Raw genomic sequence first — 23,394 nt, 5'->3', positions numbered from 1 at the left:
TGCCCAATTTTTTAGTATCACAAGCAGCTTTCCCATTTCAGTAATATTTTATTATGAAGTCTTCACAGATTTTCAGAGTTTGGCTTTTTACACTTTACAGCCAATCAATTTTCTATCTATTTCTCCTTTTGGACTCCTTTTATACTACTCTTTTCATCTGGGATTTGTTCTCTTATTCAATTTTTTACACAATTTCCTGTCACTCTTTTCTGTGGCTAGTGAGTTTTGCAGATCCACACTCCTTTTCCAAAAATCTGTTTATGAAAGGGGGATTCAGAGCTGAAACTTGTATTTCAAACTTCTATCACATCATCAGTCTTCTCTAGGTTTTGAAAATATGATTAAAAAGTCAATTAATTTTAAAAAGTAATAAAAAGATATGCCATTTATTATAATTATATACCACCAGAACCATCTTAGAAAATATTTAGGATTCACACTTCCCAATCTGATACCTTCCTATTTAGATTCTCATAAATCGGTAGGCTGTCAGTCACTTAAAAATGTTTCTAAATGTGGTTCACAGATTTTAGCACCCCAAACCCTACTGAGGTACTTAAAAAAAGTCGTATCTGTTTTTTCCAGTGATTGCTCTTCACCCACAATCTCCTCATGAAACAAATAGAATGCTGCCATGCTGCAGAAGTCAGATACAGGGATGAAAAGGAAAAGCTTGGTTTTATAAGAAAACCCCCCTGTAAATAGCACTGGTAAGGCAAACAGTCTCTTGCAGGACTGTCACTGCATGTCACAACACCTATGTTCTTCTTTCTCACAACTGCTTAGAATTAAACATTGAAAAAAACTTTATTCATAGTGAAGCTAACAAATTTCATTTGAAGACAACATATTACATTTTAATCTCATGAAGATATGCAAACTGTGCACTCACGTAACAAAACCTGCTAAAGCATAAGCTATTTCTACTTCTACTTGGCTAAGCATCAGGAATAGCAGTGGTTTCTGGTTAATTCAAACTGCAGGGTCTAATAAGAATGCAATAGCATCTACAAGCTGTGTTAGTACTTACATCCAAGCTTCCTTCACTTGTAGATGCAGAACTAATTGCATCCTCCTCACAACAATCTCTGTTCATCCTCAAGTATTCTTCTGTCTGCAACAAAAAAAGTGTCCTGCACAGCAGCAGCAAAGGAAACAAAACTGCAAAAACATGCCAGAGCAAAATACCAAACCCCATCATGGAACAAAGGCAACTGTCTCAGTAGTGCTGGACCTGATTGCTGAGAAACTCTGCAAAATCCTCTAATGTAGGAGAGGAGCTAAGAAAGCCATCAGCAAAAAGATTTAAAAATACAATGATGAAATTCTTAGGCAAAGATAAAAATAGGGAGCAACTAATTCCTGTAATATCAGGGACCAGCCTGCTAGTCTCTGCTATACCCACAGACACAATGGAAAAAGCAGGGAGCCCCTTCCTTGCCATTTCTCCATGAAGGAACAGTTTCTGAGTGCTAACACATACCTTACTTAAGCCTAGACCCTTGATTGCCTGCATAGCACCTCTGCTCTACCAGATTGTTTTGCAGTGCCAATTTGATCTGGATTTAGCCTCAGGAAAATGACTACATTTAACATCAAAAAGAAATGGAGTTCATGCCACCTTTATGTTTTTTATGCCAGCTGCAGGAGAACAGAGGGTAACTGATCCAGCATAATACTAGAATGGAGAGAACAAGATGATACCTGATCTGGCATTAAGCCTGCCAGTACAAAGTTAACTGAAGAAATACTTTTAACAAATTTGTACCAGCCATGAGAATAGGACTTTGCTTTCGTTCTATGTCACAATATTTTCAATATGGCAGAAAGTTTTTTCTAAAAAAGTTAGATCTGGTGTGTTTTCATACCACAATTACCGCTCTCAGTGAGCTAGCTGAGAAAGCAAGCATGTGCATGGGCATGGAAATCTGAGCATAGGCCTGTAGTGTGCAGTGACACCTGATCCAGGAGAGTCTGTAATACAGGCTAACACTCTTCTTCTCTTGCAAAATAAATTGCCTTCCCCTTGCAAATGCCTGCAAGTCTGCAGTTGTACTACTGTGCAGGACTTTGAACAATTCTTCCTATCAAATAGTTCTAAAATGGAGACTATGCATGACCACATGCACACACACCTCACTGCTGCAAATCATAATGAAAATAAAAAAACAAAAAAATACACAGAACCAACTTAAGCCTTGTGGGGAAGTAAAAATGTAAAAAAAGCCATAAGGAGCAGGGTTTAGGCACCCTGGGGTTTTGATTCCAGTTCCCTTGATATCACAAGGCATCCCATCATCTAATCCATTCATAAACCTACCAAATCCTTTATTGAAAGAACTTTATTAATTTGCCCTCATCCTGCTAAGTCTGTTCAGTACTTTCACTGCTGTTTTGGTTGAAAAGCTTTCACAATAGCAAGTCAGCTATATTATGCCTAGTTAACACCTGCTTGCATCCTGTGTGCTGTTCTATTCTTCAGTTTTCAGTAATTCTTCCGTCTATTGCGTTTTAAGTTCCCAGGGGTTTATGAAGGCAATAGTGACTTCCTTGCTGAACTAAACAAAATGACTGATTTAGTTTCTTTTTCTACAGAGTTACTGCCATTTGAAAGTAAGTGTCCAATAAAGAAACAACCAAGAAAAATCAATTAACTTGTCAGAACAGCAAGAAAGTCTTAGACCTTTTCCTCAGACTTAAAAGCTGTTTCTCATACTTGCTTGTACAGTTCCTATTTTTTCCCAGGTCAAATACTATTTTGAATTCAATTCACCCTCAATATCCTTAGCATTTTTTTAAATTTCTATTTTAAAAAACTCAGAGTATCACTTCCTTTACTTTGATTAACAAACAAGATAAAGAAAACAGAAAAAAAGAGAGGAACTTGCAATCTTTGAACACATTTCCAACATTGCTGTGAGAAGTTCACTGCAGTAACCACTGAACTAGGATGCTTCACAGTAACATTTGCTAAGGTTGTAAGCATTAATACTTTAAAAGTTGAAACTGATCTGCTTCAGGAGTCAGAACTGCAAGAACACAGTTTTCACACCCAAGTTCAGTAAAATGGAATGAGAGGATAAAGTTTGATGCAGAAAATGCATGCTGTTATGTATTTCGTTCTTCCAGAAGAATAACAGCCCCACAGCATGCTCTAGAGGCTCAGGGTGAGCTCCCTTGTTTACTTGGTTCTTCTGAGCAGATACAATATTATCACTCCAGTAATAATTTTTTCCCTTCTAAATAGGAAGTATTTTCTTACAGTGGAAAAACACTTTGAAAGTAACTGGCTTCTTATCTCATAAAATAGCTCTCACATGTCTTAATAAGATATTAAGAATAGTTTAGTATCTATGAGAGAAATAATGTTTACCAACACAGTAATTCACAATGTCCATAAAGGAATCTATTCCTTAGCAAAAGCACCACAAATATGATCATGAACAAAAAGGCAGACAACTGTGAGAGATTTTGAAAAGCCTTCACAGTTTTGAGACTGTAACTGAGAAGACTGGACAAGTGCAAAACCAGTCCATTAATAAACAAATGTTTCTTTCTGCCAATTAATCAGATACACAGCCTTGGAGGATTTAAACTAGAAAAAAAATTCCCTTTTTCCTCTGACATCCTAGAGTATTAAGCACTTTATGTCCAAAATCATTTAACACTAATATTTTTAGTAAAGAATGCAAAAAGTATGAACTTAGAAGCCCGTTATTTTCTCTATGTTAAGTCAGAAAGTTATTCTGTATTTTATTCCTGTGATAAACGAAATATTCTTCATAAATGCATCTAAACAGAATTATCGTATACAAAATTTCTTCCCTATTCAGTTCAAGAATACAAACAAGGTTAAAAATGGCTAGTATGTACCCCAGCAGACACTGATCCTTCATTTCAGTATTGGAAGTTATTTCTTCTATATCTGATTCATCACCTTTACGGACTTGGAGATAGCAATGGTATGACTGCACAGAGCTTCTGAGTGGTATAAATGCTTTAAAAGAGATTATCAACCATGCACAGAAGAGGTCATAAGACACATCTACTTGGTAATTAAATTGTTCTGTATTACATCAATCCTTTTATAAGTGCATTTTATAATGCAAGTACCACTAATAAGCAGTTTGAATAAGTTGCTTGAAACTACTGGTTTTTTTTAACACCTACTGAACTCTTAGTATTGAAAAAAAATAAAAACGTAAATGGTCAAAATGATTGACTCCTTCAATAAGCAGGTGATGTCTCCATCAGGCTGCACTGATCACACATAGTCTATGCCCCTGTTAACAGATTACTCTCTGGAAGGAAAAGGAAGGCAGGACAAACAAATGCTACCACCCACAAATATAACAGATCTGGAAAGAAATAAATTCTCTTTAATGAGCAGTACACTGCTGTACACTTACCTTACTGCTTCGTCTATCAGCATTAAACAATCCCAAAAGTCTTGTCTTTTCTTGCTCTATTGCATCACTGCTTACTGAAGCCTTTCGATTTGGTTCTGAAAAAATTTTAATGGAATAATTATTAAATTTTTAAAATATTCACGAAATGAGTACTTTAAAAAACCCTGGATTAATGCTGGATTCTTACAAACTGAAGATATTATGTACTGGATTATCTAAGTAGCAGCCAGATCCTGCACTTACTTTGTCCTCAAAGTTTCATGTGTTCTGAGTATATTCCAAAATCTAATGAAGACAAATGGAATAATTTAATAAAGTGCACTACGTTGTCAATTACAATCCAGCAACTGTTCTTAAAAAGCAAAACACAAGCAAATTGCTTTTGACTTCAGAAATGCTTACTAGATGTACCACTTACATTTCATAGAGTATAATAATACTAAAACTACTAAATAATACTAAAAAACCCCAAACACTTAAGAAAAGATATACTGGTGAGTATCTTTAGCAATTCATAGGTCTGACTTAATACTGTGAACTTAAATGAGAGATTCTCAATGTGTAATTTGGATAAAGCTCTATAAAGAGGAAAAAGACCTTCCTCTTGGAAACAGGGCTCTGGAACTTAAACTAGGTGGTTGTGGTCATCTTTCTTATCTTAGTGCTTTTACTTCAGGTAGGAAAAGAAGGGAGTTAATACTTATTTCAGGCTGTAAGAGCTCATATGTGTCTTTCTTGAACATGTTTCAGAAATCATATGAGTTCTCATACCACTTATTATCCCCTTCAATTTCGCCCTTCAGTTTCTCATCCACAAGCTGCATGAGCACAATTACACACTCATGCATTACAGGAAACAACATTACCCATTTAATACACAGACAATGAAACACTCTTACTTCTTCACTTTTTAAAATGGACTCTGTATAATGCCATAAATCTTTTCTCCTGATTCCAAGCACATCAGATTATTCCAGTAGCACTCAAGAAGTTTAAAGAGAAAAAAATACTTTCTCTTGTAAATATTTGCTTAACAATTAAAATTCAAATTCAAAATTACTTACCTGTTGACACAAAATAAAGGTTTACTTCACCATAAAAACCTCATCCCAGTACAGTTGTAAATTATTTGCATAACGTACAAAGTGATTTTCACACAGATCACTTTTGCATATAAACAATATCATGTGTCAGAAGGTGTTAAACACATACAGTGAACACAAAGGACAACAGGGAGAAACTACCCTTAAGAAAGGCTGCAACTGCATTGCAAACAAACAGAATAATGAATTAATACTTTTTTTACATCCTAAACACTTTCTATGCTAGTTTCTTGCTTGGGGCTGGGCTGCAACTAGATACGAATTATGATTCCTTTGCATAGTCTTCAACTATAAACAATGCTGTGAAAAGGCTAATGTAGCAGCTGATCATCAACACTGTCATTGAATATTGTGTAATCCGAATAAATTAGGATTTAAATAATGCATATAAAGATCAAAATAATGAGTATTTATTAATCTGTATAACTTTTTTCTTAAATAGAAACAGTAGATATTTAATCTAGTATTGATCTCCATATAAAAGGAAGACACAGCAAGTAATGACAGAGGATTAGGGGGAATAGTGCTGCCATTAGTGAAGCCAAGAGGCCATGAGCTAAGATTTGCATGATGTCTGTCACCTACTGGAGGTGGACTTTCTTTATAAAAATTTAAATAAGTTATCCAGTTTTATTTTGGTTATGCTACTAGTAATGCAAAGAAGTAAAGCTCATTAGAAAATAACCATACCTTTCTTGAGGATAATTAATTTAAGCAATGTATTAAAACAGACTCAATAGGGAAAAGGACATACTAAATACACACATTTTCTATTTTACTGGAAGCAAAAGCACCAATACAATCTAATCCAACCCCAACTACTGTAAAAACTCAGAAGTCAGTATCTATTCAGTTACCCAATGTGTATGTATACATTTGATATTAAAGTGTTTTGCTGCATGTAAATTGAAATTGGTGGAAGATCTCACAGACATCAAGATTTTCCGCCTTTGCTACTAAATAAATTCTGAACCCAAGAGACCTTGGAAATGTTAGTAATTCTAAAATTTACCTAATCTTGATTTAGGTAAACTGAACAGGCTTGGAATTCATAGAGAGACACCACACCACAAAACAGTTAAACAGCAGAATTTGTTACTTGCTGGAGTAACAAATTGATGGCTATTACTGAGGAGATGGTACGCACAGAATGTATTTGTTCTTAGCACAAGCACAAGACATGTAAGCAACACTTTGGAAAGACAAAACAGATCAAAAATAGCTTGTTTCTCTTTGGTATTTTACTCGACATTCTTAAAGATCTATCTACCAAACCCACATTAAACATAGAGTGAAGTGGAAGAGTTAAACACAGAGTGAAGCTTCCCCTCAGCAGCATTGTACAGTACCTCTATAGTTCAGAGAAGGTTCAGACTGAGTTTTTGATGGAGGAACTGGAAAAGTCAGGCAATGAAAGGATAAGAGAAAACACATTAAAGTTCTAATACAGCCCTGTAAAGCAAAATATTCATTAATAAGTCCTAGCAGCTTTTTTCCTAAGCATTACAGAAAAATGTTGATTGACAACAGACATGCAGAGCTGCTACTGAAGCAGTTCAGCTGCATTTGTATTAATTCCTAATTCAGCCATCAAGCTGCTTCAACTGCTAAATAGAATTAAGTAAGCAGGTGGCAGCAGAGCTTCTCTTTTAAAAATCCTTCGGTTCTTGGTGTTTTCAGCTTCAGGCAAGGGAAGAATGAGGAGTTTTTCTAGAATCTGCTCTTACAAGCACAGCCTATGGCTTTCAGCACCTGTGATACATTGCTTGTTAGTGAGAATGTGTTTAAAAACTCTGTTTTCTGTTAAGTAAACAGGCTAAATACCCACTCAATGCACAAGTCACAGACCAACTGCTACTGAAACCAATGGGTTTATTACTCTTAGGAGATTACAAATGAGAACATTGAAGAAGAAATTTGCTGAAACCAAGGAAAAATTCTTGTAAATTTTATGTGCATTTACAGGTTTTGTCAGGCACCATGGTGCAGAGTAGAGGAAAGCATAAAAGATTGAAATATACTCAGGATCAGAGGGATTTTATCATAATGAAAAGAAAGGAATACTGAAAGGTTAAAAAATAATAGAATTTAAAAAAAAAAAAAAGCTGATATAGAGAGCAGCCCACTATGTTGTGTAGATTTTTGTGGATCCTTTCGACTCAATATATTCTGTGATTCTGTGATAATTTTCTGCTATAATCCCAGCCCTGTAGTAAAGTCTTGGTTTTGACTGTACAGGCTGCAACTAAATTCAAAGACCAACACTGCACCAGCATACACACCACTACTTTCATTTGACAGGAAAGATTTTACTGAAGGCTTATGATAATTACTCTCTAAGTTGTCCCTGAAGTATGGTGAATGAAACCTGTTGAATACACTCTATGTTAAATATGTTGCTCCAAAATGGTTAAATTACAGTGAACATGTCTTGAAAAAAACAAATATGCATTTGAGTTATGACATGTTGTCAGCCTCCTTTGGAACATCCCAGTAATTCAAAAGAAAAGGAGATATTTAGTTTACTTAGAAGTCTAAACTCACTGAAATTTGACTCACACAGAGGTAGAACTGTCACTTATCAAAGAGTTAGAAAGAAGAGACAGAATGTCAACATAAATAAATAATTTTATAAATAAAAAATAAGCCTACAGCTCAGCACCTACAAGAATGACGTTATCTCAACAATAAATAAGGACATTTACTGTGCTAGAAGTGATAATGATTGAGAAAAACTGCAGGATACAATTTTAATGAATATCACTTTCTGACCTCAAAGGAAGTAGTGCTTGTCAATGTGCATTTTTAAAGCAGATATATTTTAAAGCACATCACAGAATTATGTTATTTGAATACATAATCTGGCTGATAAAACTCAACTCCAAGAAGGTGCTACTACAATTTTGTCTATGAGGACAGAAAGTAAGAGGATAGGTAAACACGAGAACAAAATTCTAAATACAAATACCTCTTAGCTCCTCTTCACTAAACTGTCAATAACTGTGCTCTTTGGAGGAACCGTCTCTGATCCTGTCCAGTCTCTTTCTCATAAGCCCTGGTCTGTTGCCTCTGCCTCTCAGCTTTCACAGCTGCCATGACTATGGCATGTCTCTGCTTTCCTTCTCTCCAACCCACAGCACAGGTAGGTGACAGACTCTGCCCGGACAAGGCTTCTTGTATTACGCACACCTCTACTGACAGCAGCTCTGGAACATAGCAAAGCTCCTCCTTTTGCCCTGCCCTAGGCCATCCTGCACCCTGCCAGAGTCCAGCCCAGCCTGGCGCAAGGCCCAAGTGCAACCAAGGATAGCTGGGCACGTTGCTGACCTGGCTGCTGCTCTGGGCACAGCTCACTGAACAAACCCACGCTGCTCTCCGGACTGAGATCTCACTCTGCTCTTTCAGCTGGACCCCAAAAGAACGGCAGCATGAATGCTTTTAATTGCCCATAATACGGTTGTCACGTCATATAATCCTGCAGGGGCTGCTTTCAGTCTTGGCTCACCTTTTTTTCTGTCCCAGGCATACAGCTCCTTTATCCCTAGCTCCTCCAAAGACTTGGTAAGCTCCAGCTCTTCCCCAGTTATGCCATCCCGCAGAAGAACAATGTGCTCTTGACTGACTTCACACTTCTCACAAATAGCTGGGATGATGCTGTGGAGTGGCACCTCTGGACTAACCCGAACCACAGCCTTCTGTGTCTTCAGATAGTTCACTACCAGCCTCACAGATTTCTGCAGAAACAAACACAAACTGTCAGTCTCCCTGCTGTGATGGATTGGTCCTCTTACAATGAGAAAAACACTGGGGATTTCCATATTGTCCTGACTGTTCCTAGGCAAACTTACCCCATGCTGCCAAAAAATATTTGAAAGAATAAAATCTCAGACCTCCCTTTGCACTAAGGAGACATTCACAAGAACATGCAAAGAAAAAAGGAATCAGAAGCAGATGTAATGTAAATATTTACAAGTCCCACTCTGAAAGGTGGAAGAGTATAATCATAAATAGCTATTAGAGTAATAAAAAATTTCAGCAAACATTTGGAAAATGACTACTTATTAATCTTCACTGTATTGTGAAACACATTTATTAATGATCAACCTTCTCCCATATCTTCAATGAAGATGGTACACAAAATATCACCAAAACATTATCTCCACACAACACCCCAACTCCTGCAACACTAATTTCAGCCATTACTACAATTTCCAACCACCCCAATCTTCAGATTTCCACTTATTCAACCAAATTCAACTTACCATTTTTTCTACATGTCTAGACTAGCCTCTGCCAATCTACATGAAAAAGAGTTAAGCTAGTAAAGCAGGTTATAGTCTATCCCAAGTCTTTCCCATCTGGCCTAAAGATGGAAAGATTGGAAGAACTGAATAGGAATGGAATGATGTTTCGTGGCATCATTTTAGCCCTACAGAGTACTGACCTCAGGGACCCTTGGCAGAGGTCGCTTTGCCTTCTCTTCAGGAATCTTCTCTTTCAGAAGTACTGTCTGTACATCCAGTGCTCCTATCAAAGTGTTTGGCTTGTAACTCAGAACTTGTTGAGATCCCGAAGACTTCAGTTCAAGACTATGTTGGGATGGATTTAAGCGATACTGGCTGCATAAGTCAACCAATACATCCATCACAGCTTTGCTACAAGGAAGAAGAATTCACTGTTAGGATGAGAAAAAAAATTGTTGCTAGAAAATTTACTTCAGTTTTAAGATGGGGGATAAAAGACAATGCAAGCTGTGGATGTACCACTTGTTAACCATCTCTGGGAGGGAACAATGTAAGTGCTTTGAAATGTTAAACAGATCAGATAAAACAATAGGAATTAAATATATTCACACTTCAGTGTCTGTTTCTGGGCTCAGAACTAACAATTCAGTATCAGGCAGACAGCAGTGCCAATCATAGCACTAACAAACATAAACCAAGAGCAGACAAAGTGCATCTTTATTTATTTCTAGACCACAGATCACAGAATATTCTGAGTTGGAAGTGACTTAAAGGATCTAACAAGTCCAACTCCTAAGTGAAAAGTCCACATGGGGACTGAATCCACAGCCCTGGTGCTTTTAGCACCATGCTCTGACCAACTGAGCTAACATAAGGGTCATAATGTACTAAATCCGTACATTAAATGCTGCAGTTCAAACTATGTTCTTTAACGTGAAGACAAGATATGAATAAATTATGAACTCACAGTCTGGTAAGCTCCACCTAGATTTGAACAATCACATCACCCAAAATGGAGCACTTAAATCTGGAACAAATAGTAGATAGGGCTTATTTTTCCAGTTTGCTACTTTGAGTTCTCCACATCTATTTGACACCAGCAGCATTTTCCAGTACAAGAGGACCTGTCCAAATTTATTATGGTGAAGATATTAACCCTCTACAAAACCATCTGGTTTTGAATGTCCCCATTGTCAGCAGCTATTACTTCAATATGATTCTTATAACATGAGATTTTAAAATCATGTTGCTGATTTGAAAAAGGGCAGCTGTCCCTTTTCATCTTGTACCTCCACACAGAGGTACTCCATTCAAGAACTCAATATTTACTGGAGCTTGATACTGCCTAATACAGCAAATATGAACTGTGCCTCCCCACACTCCAGAAATTCTCTACCATGATAATGAAGGTTTCTTTTATTTTCCCAGCCTTCTCCCCAAAAATTCTGTACAGGACCAGAGAAAATAGGTTTATTTAAACTAGTTATTTTTCTAAAAATTTTTTGGTTTCATAAACTAGTGTCTGACCCCAGTAAAACAGTGTAAGCTAAAAAAAAAAATATCTGCTGTAGCTGGAACCTGTCATATACAGTGGGATACTTGTCTTCTAGCAGAAGTGAAAATAAATGCACAGACAGCAAATTTGCAAAAAGAACTGGGACTTCTTTTAATGTTTTAACTGGAAAAAAATTATACAGATTAAAAATGCAAGCAAATTCAAAGAAAATAAAATCTTCCATAGGCTCTTAGCCAGCACCACTACATCTATAGCTCAAGAATTACCCTTTAAACTGCAAGCTGTTCGCATTTGGGAAATTATCTTGTGGATGACCACCAATCTTCTTTCTGTGTAGAATGTATGTTGTTGGCCAACAACTGCTCAAGAAGTTGGTGAATGGAGGGCTTATGGCAAAAACAACAAAAATGGAAAACTAGAGAAATTCCTTATTACCTGGTAGGTGAGAGCTCTTCCCATGCAAGAGAAGAGGAAGGACCTTCTTTACAGTAACCTTTTTCAAGTTTAACTGAGTTACACAGTGTGAGCTGGAAAATTGGGAAGTGTGGAACATTTTAAATACATGATCTCACTGAAAAGGAAAGAATTCAGAAGATCAAATAAGAAAAACAGATGCCTTTAATATGTATAGGAGGCTTCAGAACAAAGAATGTAGTGTGGCAACTGCTAAAATAGAGAGTTCCAGTACAAATGGGTAGCACCCAAATCGAAACTGTAACAGGTAATTTCATGATGACTCATTCTGACACTGTCCCCAAGTTGAAAACATCTTTGTTTCACAACCATGTTCAATTCACCTGCTACACACCACAAACCAACAGACATTTACAGCTACTAAGTCCAAACTACAGGACACCAATATGTACACTTACATGAATATTCATTAAAATGTGCAGCAGTGAACACTTTTTTTAAAGTGTTTATCAGTTCTCCTGATACACATCTCAACTTGTCTGTTTACAGACTTATTTCTTTTAAACTAAAATTTGCATGTGGTTTTTTTTTCCCCCTCAGCCTTCTTACTATTGCTCCAGAGAAAACTAAATAACCTGGCAGAATCACAATACATGGTGTCCTATGTGTTTGACATTTATATTTAAATTAGAACTGTAATATATTTCTGTAGTGCATAATACTGTGATAATTCATTCAAATTTAGACAGTTATCTTGTCTCTTGAAAAAGTACTTGTAAAAAGAAGATAGTTCATCAAAATAAGAGTTTATGATTCCACACATATACCACTGAAATTATAAAATATATTCAGCAGCAACAGTACCACAGCTATAACAAGATCAGAATCAACAGCAGACATCAGAGAAAATAAGTTATAGACAATCATGAACTTGAACAGATTTGTCTGGACAATGGACAATTCAAAAATCCAGTCAAATCTGACATTTCACCTTATTGCTGATTATGAACAGGCATGCATTAAGCATAACACTTAAGGAAGTCAGAAACATTCTAACCTGTACCATGCTGCTCAGAATACACAACTGTTCCATGGAAAGCATCCCTAGCCTTCAACTGTACCATTTGAAAATACAGCTGAAGCTTTTGAAAAAGCTTCAAAGCAAATTGTATGCTCTTTAAAAAATGTAAATTTGGGGAGAAGTTTTCACAAAACTTCTGAAGTGTAAACAAAAAAAAAGAGATGAGAGAGGAAAGGAGGAAAGCAGGAAAGGAGAGGAATTCCACAAACAAAGTTCAAAATTCATGTGTTACAAGTGAAGTAAAAGAGCTGGGAAATCCTTGCAATGAAGTTATTCTTATATCAGATTTCAATGGCACCAACTTGAAAAAATTTCCTTCTAAACCATAATACAGTTCAACTTGATTTTAAATGGGACTTCATTTTGTTTCCACAGAAAAGAGTCAAAAAACACAGCAAGAGAATGTTAATCTACTAATCTAGACCAACCTTTCTTTCTAACCTTGGGTTGAGTATGGCTCTTGGAAGATGCAATGAGTCAATTCTTCCTTTTCTTCCATCTTGTTCCAAAGATCTCCGCTTTCTTTTAACCTGCTTGGGTATCTGGTCTCTACATGAAATACTACTGGTCTATTTCTATTGTCTGTTTTGAAATTCAGGCAGGTCTTAAATCTAAAGCTGAAATAAAGTTAAATATGTCCTGCCTTTCCAACTACTCAGCTAAGAAACACCTTACTTTTTCATTCTAGTAAGATGTTGCTGAAATTTTTAGCAAGTGACCAGACACTGCAGAATAGACTCCAAAGGTTAATGACTGACAAGCAAAGACTAGAGCATGGAAGAAAAACTGGAGAATGAACACAATTTAAGACTCAGACATGAAGGTCCATATGACTATATGACTATTCTTAGCAGAGTACTTTGGCTCTGTTATGATATTCCATTACTAAGCTGTTTGATATTTAATGCCAATTCTGGACAGTAAAGAATAACTACTTTGTCAGCTGAACACTGATGCTGAAGTTCTGATCAAGTTTAAGCAGAGTGCTTGTTTCCTGTTTTCTCCAGTAAAATGCAGCAAAGGCCTATGGTTTTTAGGAAGTATAAAACAACTGAGATGTTTTGGGTGTGGTTTGGCATAACCTCCTTGGATCACACAGAGAAATCCATTTTAAAATGTAGCCTTGTACATCTAAAAGGAAGTGTGCAGGGTAAAGTTGTATTCTATCAATCAAAATAGCTTTCTTTTTACCTTCTACTTTCATGCTACAAATGTCTTCCAGTACCTAAATGGGCCTACAAGAAAGTTGGAGATGGACCTTTCACAAGAGCATGTGATGATAGAACCAGGAGTAATAGCTTCAAACTGAGAGTAAGCTTAGATTAGATATTAGGAAGAAATTCTTCACTGTGAGGATGGTGAAGCACAGGAGCAGATGCAGAGAAGCTGTGGATGCACCATTCTTTGAAGCATGAGAGGCCAGGATGGGCCTTTGAGCAAGTCCCTGGAGCATGGGGATTGGAACTAGATGGTCTTTAAGGTCCTTTCCAGCCCAAACTATTCTGTGATTCCACGATTTTTTTTTTAAAAAATAATATTTAAAAAAAAAATCTCAAACCGTAAGAAAGACTCTTCTTTATTTAGATCAATGTCAAATACGCATGAAGAATCTACAGTAGCAATTGATGGAAAAGAAACATAATAGTGTAAAGGAGGTGGATGACCCAAAGTCTCTAATTCTTTCGGTATTTGCCTTTAAACCAGAAAATAGCATTAGCCATTATTTTCTCATGCTCCAAAGTACAACAGGTACTTCATAAAAAGATTACAACTTTTTCTACACAAACAAAAATGTACACACTAAGTAGCAAGCTGTATCCAAATGAGTTCAGTAAGCGTGATAAATATGACACTCATAAATGTTTTTGTTTCTTTTCTTAGTTTGCTTCTGTATATTTGGCTCTTATTTTCCTTAACTGAGCAAGTCCACGGAAGGAACATCAAGATGACACACAAGAAGAGACAGAGGACTGTGCTTTTGAGCCTTAGGACAAGCAAAGTGAAAAGAGACCTTGCTGAAGTCTGAAACTATGAACTGTAAGGTTGCAGAGACAGACTCTTCTTGCCAGTATACAGCAAGATGACAAGTAGCAAGAGACAAGTGCTGAATAGAAAACTCCATTTAGGTACTAGTAAACATATTGTCTCCATAAAGATGGTTCCAGCCCTGGAACAGAGGTGCAGAGAACTCCAGAAACCTCCTCCCTGAAGGTATTCAAACTTGCCTAGAGATTGTGTGGTCCAGTGGCCCCTCCCAACATAAATTCTAGTACAACTTTTTTTTTTCCCTTAGCCTACACTGAACTACTGTAGTTTTGACCTGACTCATATTCAGTATTTTGTTAAACTAATTTTTTAGTCTTTTTGCCATGTGCCCTGTTCATCTTCTAACAACACCTTTAATGTTTTACCAGCCTGGGTTGATTTCATACCTTCAATCTCTCCTGAGACACTGTTGTGTATGTTGAGCTATAAAACCACAATAAAGAGTCTATTACTGAGAATATGTGAGAATATTCTTTCTGTGATGACATTAGCTTTATGCACCATATAATGTGTACTCTGTACTGAACTCTGTCCTCCAGTATTTGCGGAATTGGACTCCAGCTTCGTCTAGTTTATTATTTCTTCTAGTGTTCTGCTCTCTGTGCATCATATGTATGAGAGAATTTGTGTAACATGTAAGACAACAGCAAGAGCAACAACTGTCCAGTTTCCTTTTCTGCGTATTGGTCATCCACATGTTAACAACTCCAAACCAAACCACACTTAGCTTTGAACATCCCAATTTTTCTGCAATGTATTTCAAAAACTACTGAGTTGCAACCTGCTGACATTTAATGTCTGTATCTGTGTTAAGAAGGATGTCCTCCTCAGTGCCACCCAGTGTGAACAGAGACAGATGCACGATCCCTTTATTTACAGGTTACCCACTGAAAGTACTACCACTGAGAATCACAAACAGAAAACTGGTAACTTGGGAGCTTTTCCACTTGTTTTCCACCTAAATGTCTACTCATCACCTCTCTCAGACCTGTTTACAGTTTGTGTGGATGTGCTACAGATCTACATGCATAAAATGTGTAAGTGGCCAATGCTTTACCTATCTTTCAGCCCATCAGTTAGTGCTCATACACAAGTACAAACACAGAATAGTGTTTCCCTCCTTTTCAAGGGGAAGTAGGCTAACAATTTTTCATGAATACTTCTACATGTTTTACAGTAGAGTTCCTAGGGATCAATTCTTTAAAAAAGAAAACTATTTGTTAATACTATTCTATTGCTGCACAAACTCCCTAAGGACTCAGCTTTGTACTAAAATCTGCGCTACATATTTCCAAATTCTCAAACACATTGTGTTACAAGATGGCAACAAACCATTAGAGAGATACTGTCAGCTTGAGTTAACTTTTATAAATAAAACAATTTCAAGGTTTCAGATTACAGTAAAATATCTTTAAATAGCACACAGTTCTTTTCTTAAAGTGTTTTTTCAAGAAAACTTAATGGGAATTTTCTGCCCTCTTGCTGATATTTACAGCAAATTTTTACATAGAGAACAAAGTTAAATTACATGTTGCTTTACATACATACAATGAAATTAAAAGATGCAATTTTTAGTTTTAGTTCATTGGTAATAATCTTAAGTGATACTAATTAACTACATATTTATATTTTCAAATATAATCTAGTAGACTTAATTGTGCTGTGAACTGCTTTCCTGAAATTACAGAATCATTTTTCATTATAAATATGCCCAGGGCAATGATTTGCAAATTTTTTTGAAACAGAAAAGCTATTTCCCGAGGGTAGCCAAAAAGCAATTTTGCAGAATACAGTTTTAATGCAAAAATACTGAAGATTTATAGCAGTATAAACAACAGCAGATTTTCCTGAAATGTCCTCCCATGATATCATCACAGATAAAAAGAGTGAACGGGGAAAATAATTCATTACCTGCACTGGCTCTTGCACTTGCCTCAAATTAAAAAAAAAGCAAAAAAACCCAAAAAAACCAAAAAAACAACCACCACATTTTTTAAAATCCAGTAACATCATCATTTAATGTTTACCCCTTAGTATCATTGTATTTCATAGCTGTTTAGTTCACAATACCAAAACATGCAAAGTTGAAAAAACTTGGGCTCCCCAAACCTGGGGACTTAGGACAATTCCCTCACTAAAAGTTTCAGATAATCCTGACACTATTATTTTTCACTATTCCACATGCCTAAAAACATCACCAAGGCTAACATACAGAAAATTGATTAGAAGGAACAGCAGCACACATGATTCACAGACTGATACCACTGCAATACTTATTACAGAATATCCTTTTCTTATTTCAAAGCTTGTTAGGATAATTAATTTCCCTTCCTCAGTTTTTATCATCTTCTACTTCCCACAGCTGGCTATCAGTGTCACTAAATTCTCCACTCCAAGTCTTCAGGATAGCACTGAGGGAGAACAGCCACTGCTTAGGTTAGGCACTAGCGATGTGCAGATTAGCACATTAACACAAGCAGGAATTTAATTGCCACCTAAATCAGAGGCCTAAACCTGTCATGAAGACCCTGGAGAGAAATGTGCACCTTCACAGACAACAGAGAATACTTTGGTTGCTTAGAATGCTTAATGCAGATGATATAGATAACCTCACAGAAATGCATGAAGTTTCATATTTGCCATTTCTTTCAGGTTTGGTTTTTGTCCACAGACTAAAGACTAATAAACAAAACACTCAGTCTAAGTGTATATGATACATAATGATAAGCATCTGTGTGAGACACAGAATACTTACTGTTCTTTCTACTTGTTCTTTACTACTGTAGCTTTTATTTAAAAAAAAAAAAAAAAAGCTCTTCAAAAAGTGACATTAGACGACCACTCTTAAAGTGCTCTTGTACTGCTTGCTTTTGAGGGAAAAGTTTCTATTCATATGGAAATTATCTACATCTCAATACAAAATGTTGCATGAATATTAACCTCTTGTCAGCTCCCAGGTGGCTTGCATTTGCCAATGAAATACCACCTTTCTTTGGGATCCAATGGCCAATGAGTTTCATGTACTTTTTCCGCTTACCAGGCCTGTTCTCTTTCTCTCATTAAATCCAGACCTCCCTATAAAACTCTATCACTACACATCTTATCTTAGAGCTCTGATAAGCACTGCTTTCCTTTCAAACCTTTAACATCACTCTGGCTTTGGGGTGGACACCCGCAAGTTGCACATGTCTCCCGAGAGTGGATAAGTGAATGTTAGTTTCTACAAGAAAAGTAGGGGGAAGAAAGAAGTTCCAGACACCAAACACCAGTTTACACACCCTACTCGGCCATCAAAATGCACTACGAGGGTAACAGTCAACACAGGTTAATATTTTGGACCAGAAAGTAGTTCTGCTGGAATGCAGACTAACTACTGAAAACATCAACTGTAAAATAAACACAGAATCTGATTTATCAACAGGTACCTTTTCAATGTGGTGTTAACATTTTCTACGGTTTCTTGACTACTCCTGACCACAACATTGTTTGCTATGGTTTCATCATAGTATTGTTTATATTTCTGAAACTTCTCCATATTATTTCATTAAGTAATGTCTCTTTCTTTCAAAACAATTTACACAGAGAGAATGAAGATAAAGAAGAGTTCCCACAGTGAAGAGAATTATCTCAAAATTACCTTTCCAATACAATTTGCTCTTGATTTTACCCAGTAAGTAACAAGGAAAATCCCTCTCTCTTTCAGTGTAAAAAAAATAAATACACTTTTATATATCAAAGGCATCCTAAATACGAGCAGATGCTTTGCTGTCTACACAACTGCACTGTATTTGTGAAGGCAGGATATCTGAATGCGATGAATCATCCATCTTCCGAGCCGAGCCTGCTTCCTGGAATGCCTCCAGGCACTCATACTGTCAGGACTGTTTGCCAGCAGCACCTACTTCCACTGCAGCGAGCCCACTCTGGATTATGAGATGTGATACAACCTAAGCACAGTGACACTACACGAAAGGGATACATCCATAGACATGTTGATCAATGGGGAAAACAGTGACACAATAGCTGCTAAATCCTTCCTGCCTCAGAAAACAGGGTCATTTGTACATGGCTCTCAGGACTCTGGTGCAAAAGCTGCTTAAAATCCGGAAAAAATCATGAGAGAGAAGCCCCATAAACTCAGAAAGACAGCATCAGCAAGTATCCCATAGGGAACAAAAGGCTTCAAAAAGTAGGAATCAAAGTCTTACCTTCCTTGCACTGTGCACTTCTGCTCCACCCCACTGGGTAAAACGACTGTCAAGTTCACCAGTCTGTTTATCATGTTCTCTTTCATGCTCATGAGGTTCTGATCAGAAATCACAGCTGTCTCTGCAGGTGACTTGTGCTCACTGTGAATTCTACTTGCTGCAGAAGATTGATTTGGTGGAGGGGGAGCACGAGCTTTCATTCTTTTCCTTGAGAAGAAAGGCAAGAAGAAAATTTAAAATTTCTTGCAAGAAAATCCAAACACATTACTAAGAAGTATATGTTCTTTTGACCATAATCTCAGAATGTTTTAAGAAGTTCCTTTAATGGAAGTATTTTTTTTTTTCATCATTAACCTTTTCAGTGGAGTTGCACTTTTGTTTCTAGCTGCCCTCTAAAAATACGCTAATTTTTTAATGAGTGCTCTCATTCCTACTGTTTGCTTTATAAGCCCCAGAGGATAAATCAGTTCCATAATTAGGATATGATATAACAGTTTTTCTGTCGAGTATGAAGCATACTGCTATGAAGTGAGAAACAGAAATGCTGGATCCAGTCCAGACCTGACTCAAGAAAGAGTTGTATTTATGTACATGAATGTTTCCTCCAAGTCAGAATGGCAGCAGTGGAAGCAGGGTGAGGTTTCATTCAGCTATATTTGGGTTCCACAGTATTACTCTACTTGAAATATTGTCTCTTCCTCTGCTCTAAGTTAGTAGCATTAAATCTGGCTCATCGTACTTCATAGGGAAGCACCATGAAAAGGTCAACTGTGAATGATATCACTTCTTACCATGCAACACCAACACTACAGCTCTTTGAAAGCACCCTGAAAGGAACTCATTCTTCAGTAGCAGGCTATGCACCATGTGTGATGTACAGAAAAGCTGCATCAGCTTGCACCAAACAAGCAGCATACTTTACAGAGATATAAACCCACCACAGAAGTTTACTTCTTTGGCAAACTGCCAGACAGATAAGCAACATATGTGTGCTGTTCAACTTCTGAATAGCTGGCCTCATACCAAACACATGTCTAAGAGGATTAACTCAGATGATTAATACCCCAGTGACCTCTTCTGACTAGATTTATGCTTAGTTTAAGTCAGATTTTAGTGTAACAGATGGAAAAAGCAGTAAAATACTTAGTCAGAAATTATTACGGAGGCCTACTGCCTGTATTTTTTAATCTGCCTGTTTTTAGGGTGCAGGAAGAGATTATGATTCTTCATATGATTTTCACCCTGCAAACAACATGAACTGAGGTTCAGAAGGGAAGAGTACAGAAAAAGCACTCTAACCCTTAAAAGCCGGAAAAGCTTAGTGCGCAAATCAGCCAAGGGCAAACCTGTGTTTAGGGAAAAAAAAACCAAAACAAAACAGAACTGAAATACCAAATCAAACTCTTCTTTAAAAAGAGATAACCTCTATTCTACAGATAAAAGGACTAAACATAGTGTTTTGATTACCACTGTAAGCTCCTGACAGAAGAAAAAAGTAATAGCTTTATCATATGAATAAAAAAAACCCAACCCAAACCAACCAACCAAGAAAAAAATAGAAATGTTTAGAGGCAATCCAAACCCTCCATACTTTGTAATCAGTATTTGCATTTGACCAACAATCTCTATGACATGTCTCAACTTGCAAAAATTCTTTACACCTCCTTGAAAATTATCATTTCAGTGAGATCTCAGAGAGGGAGCATTAAATCACCAGTGATGAAGATACTGCCTTTCCTTCCCTGTGTGCATACCAAATAGCATTCTCTATAGATGTGCAGGGAGAGGTACTGCCTTATTTACTAGTATAGAGAAATTTCTCTTTCATCAGAAATTTCCTTCAACATTCATTTTTTTATCCTATATACTCTGAGGCATGAAGTCATCATCTTGCTTGCAGCTAACTTGCAGCTCCTATGCTCCTCCCCATCGAGGTGATGAGAAGTTCAGAGCATTGACAAGTAATTAACTACCTTGATTCTCCATGAAGCATGAAGCTCTTAATTTATTTGGCTATTGAAGAAAAATAAAAAGAAATTTGGATTCATCTTCTGCTCAGATCCTTTTGTGCTTAGCTACAGTAGTTATTTGTAAGCAGGTGGTGAGAGACATGGGAATTTTGCTTACATCCAAATTGATGCCAACACAGCCTTACAATCATGCAGTTTAAGAACTTCATATCAATTTACAAATCATGTAATTCTTGCCCTTCATAATATCAACTGCATCAATAGAAGTCGCTATAGAGTTTAACTTGTTTCTTAAAACAAGCTTTTATTTTTTTGTTTTTGAAGTTTGTTCTATAATGTTAAAGATAATTCTAACACAGTGCTCCTGACAAATTGCCAAAAGGGGTAGAAAGAAAAGAAACAGGCAAGTGTTCTGAGCCTGGCAGAGCTAGCTGCAATTATGATTTACCTTATAAATTCCAGATCTCACCATGAACAAATAGAAGAAATAAAGCAATAGTAATAAAATAATCATGAAATTGAAATCAGCTGAGGATGTAGTCACTTGAAATTTCAGGGAAGAAGCAAAAAAGACTGAGTTTTGGAGCTAGTGAAGGAGCTGAATGTAAATCAGGAGTATGCTACACAAGGTGTCTGTTCCCTGGTGATAACATAAATCTGCCTGAGGTTTTCTATGGGAACAGACAAACAAGGTCAGACACCTTAATGAGAGCGTGATTTTTATCTTTTTAATGTATTTTTAAAATCTTTTAAGTACTCCTCAGCCAAACCTGCAGTTAGCAACCTTGTATAAAACTACTTGAGGCCGGGGGTGAGATGGGAGCAGTGTGAGCAATGTGTCAGCAAATCAGGCATCACATCAACAAAAGCATCAGCCATACATTGACCAGCAATGTTCACTTTAACTCCATATAACATCTAACAATGCATATTCTTTTGGGCATTATTCAGACAGGGCCTTTTAGATACTACAATCCTCCTTTTCTTTTGTCCAGAAAGGAGAGGGCAGGTCTGTTTCCTTCAGAGACATTCGAGAAAGGAAAATGGAAAACATTCCCACTGCAGTCTCTCTAACCTAGCAACAGTTCAGGTGACCTCATAGGAACTTTTCCACAATAGTGACTTACATATTCTCACTTGACTGCTTGAAATTTCTGGTTTTCAACATTTTCCTAATGACAGATCTCAAACTATTTCAGTGGAAGCAGATGCCTTTGCAGTTCACATTTAAGGAGTAATATGTGGCACAGATTTGCATTTTCTAGCCAACTTTCTGAAACATCTCTGTAGTAGAATGTAGCTCCACAAATTGCAGACTGAAATCCACAGATCTAGCTCTGCCTTGGATCTGACATGAGCAGCTGCTTTTTCTGACAGGCTCTAGCAACTGCAGTCAGAAGGCGCCTAGAAGCCTGTTAATACTATTGAATGTGAGCGAGAAAAATAATTAATCTTTCTCTGTCAGAGCAACAATGGTTATGAAGGACAATACAAAAGCACTCTGTAATAAAAGCCTTATTGTTACCCCACTAAAATAACGCACAAAGAAAGTGAGTGATTTAAAAGCCTGTTTTAAGCACGGGAAGCAAGGGTATTTTCCATGCTTTAACCACAACATACTATAAAAAAGTTGCATACCATTCTTCAGTGTGAGATAAATTCAGCCTAAATTTAGTTCAACAGCCGTCTTCTCTCCACAAACATCTTTCACTGTACTCACTACTGAGATACCTGTTAAGACCTGTACCAGCTCCTAGTCTGCAGGAGAAGTTACAAGTGGGAACACTTCAGGTCTATGATCAGGTTTAACTGATGGTTACATGAATGCTTTCATCCAGTCCTTGTGACAGAGACAGTGAAAATAAGCAGCTGATTCTAATACATAAATGTACAGTGGCTTTTACTGGGGCTTGAACAACTTATTCTCACTTAAATGTAAATGAAAAAAAATGCATATAGTCATGAAATAAATAAGCAGAATATATAAATGACCTACCAGCACTGTTCTCAGTAAAAGCACCAGGTTTCTCAAGATGGAAAAGGAAAAACAAGGAAACTGACCAATAAGATCAGTGTTTCTGTAGTTCAGCACAGAAGAAATGCAAGAGAAATGAAAAGAAGTTTCATCAAATTATGAACTTCAAGACAAGATAACCCAAGGCCTTTTGACCTACCATTCATTAATATATAACTATCAAGCAACAGGATGTAACCTGGACTTTACATTGCCATCCTAGAAAAACATGATCTCTCTTTTGATCAGCAGTGGTGCTGGGACTTCCACACCCATGGCAAAACTGTGCAGAGATTGCCTTTCTTCAGATAAGGTTTAGCACAAACACACACAAAAAAAAGAAGAAACTGAAACAGTGAAGTACTATCCATTTCCACCATTCCCAATAA

The 23,394-nt window shown here is 36.8% G+C and overlaps 1 protein-coding gene across 8 annotated transcripts in view; it reads right to left on the bottom strand.

Moving 5' to 3' along the window:
* The window catches only part of COBL (cordon-bleu WH2 repeat protein), a 156,556-nt gene that overhangs the window by 95,476 nt on the left and 37,686 nt on the right, over nt 1-23,394 (bottom strand). For 6 of the 8 annotated variants that reach the window (XM_088054906.1, XM_088054905.1, XM_088054911.1 and 3 more), the window contains 5 exons: nt 19,022-19,228; nt 9,957-10,167; nt 9,018-9,246; nt 6,862-6,906; nt 4,410-4,504 (listed from right to left, as the gene is read on the bottom strand). In XM_088054906.1, the coding sequence (XP_087911032.1) occupies nt 4,410-4,504; nt 6,862-6,906; nt 9,018-9,246; nt 9,957-10,167; nt 19,022-19,228 (787 nt within the window). Of the gene's footprint in view, nt 1-1,030; nt 1,115-4,409; nt 4,505-6,861; nt 6,907-9,017; nt 9,247-9,956; nt 10,168-19,021; nt 19,229-23,394 lie in introns of all 8 variants that reach the window. The other 2 variants (XM_088054948.1, XM_014256809.2) reach the window with 2 other exon arrangements.

The sequence above is a fragment of the Pseudopodoces humilis genome, chromosome 1, assembly GCF_049639895.1.
Source record: "Pseudopodoces humilis isolate 2021_Gansu_Grassland_sample_001 chromosome 1, ASM4963989v1, whole genome shotgun sequence".
Lineage (NCBI taxonomy): Eukaryota > Metazoa > Chordata > Aves > Passeriformes > Paridae > Pseudopodoces > Pseudopodoces humilis.
This window is presented reverse-complemented; position numbering and strand designations above follow the sequence as displayed.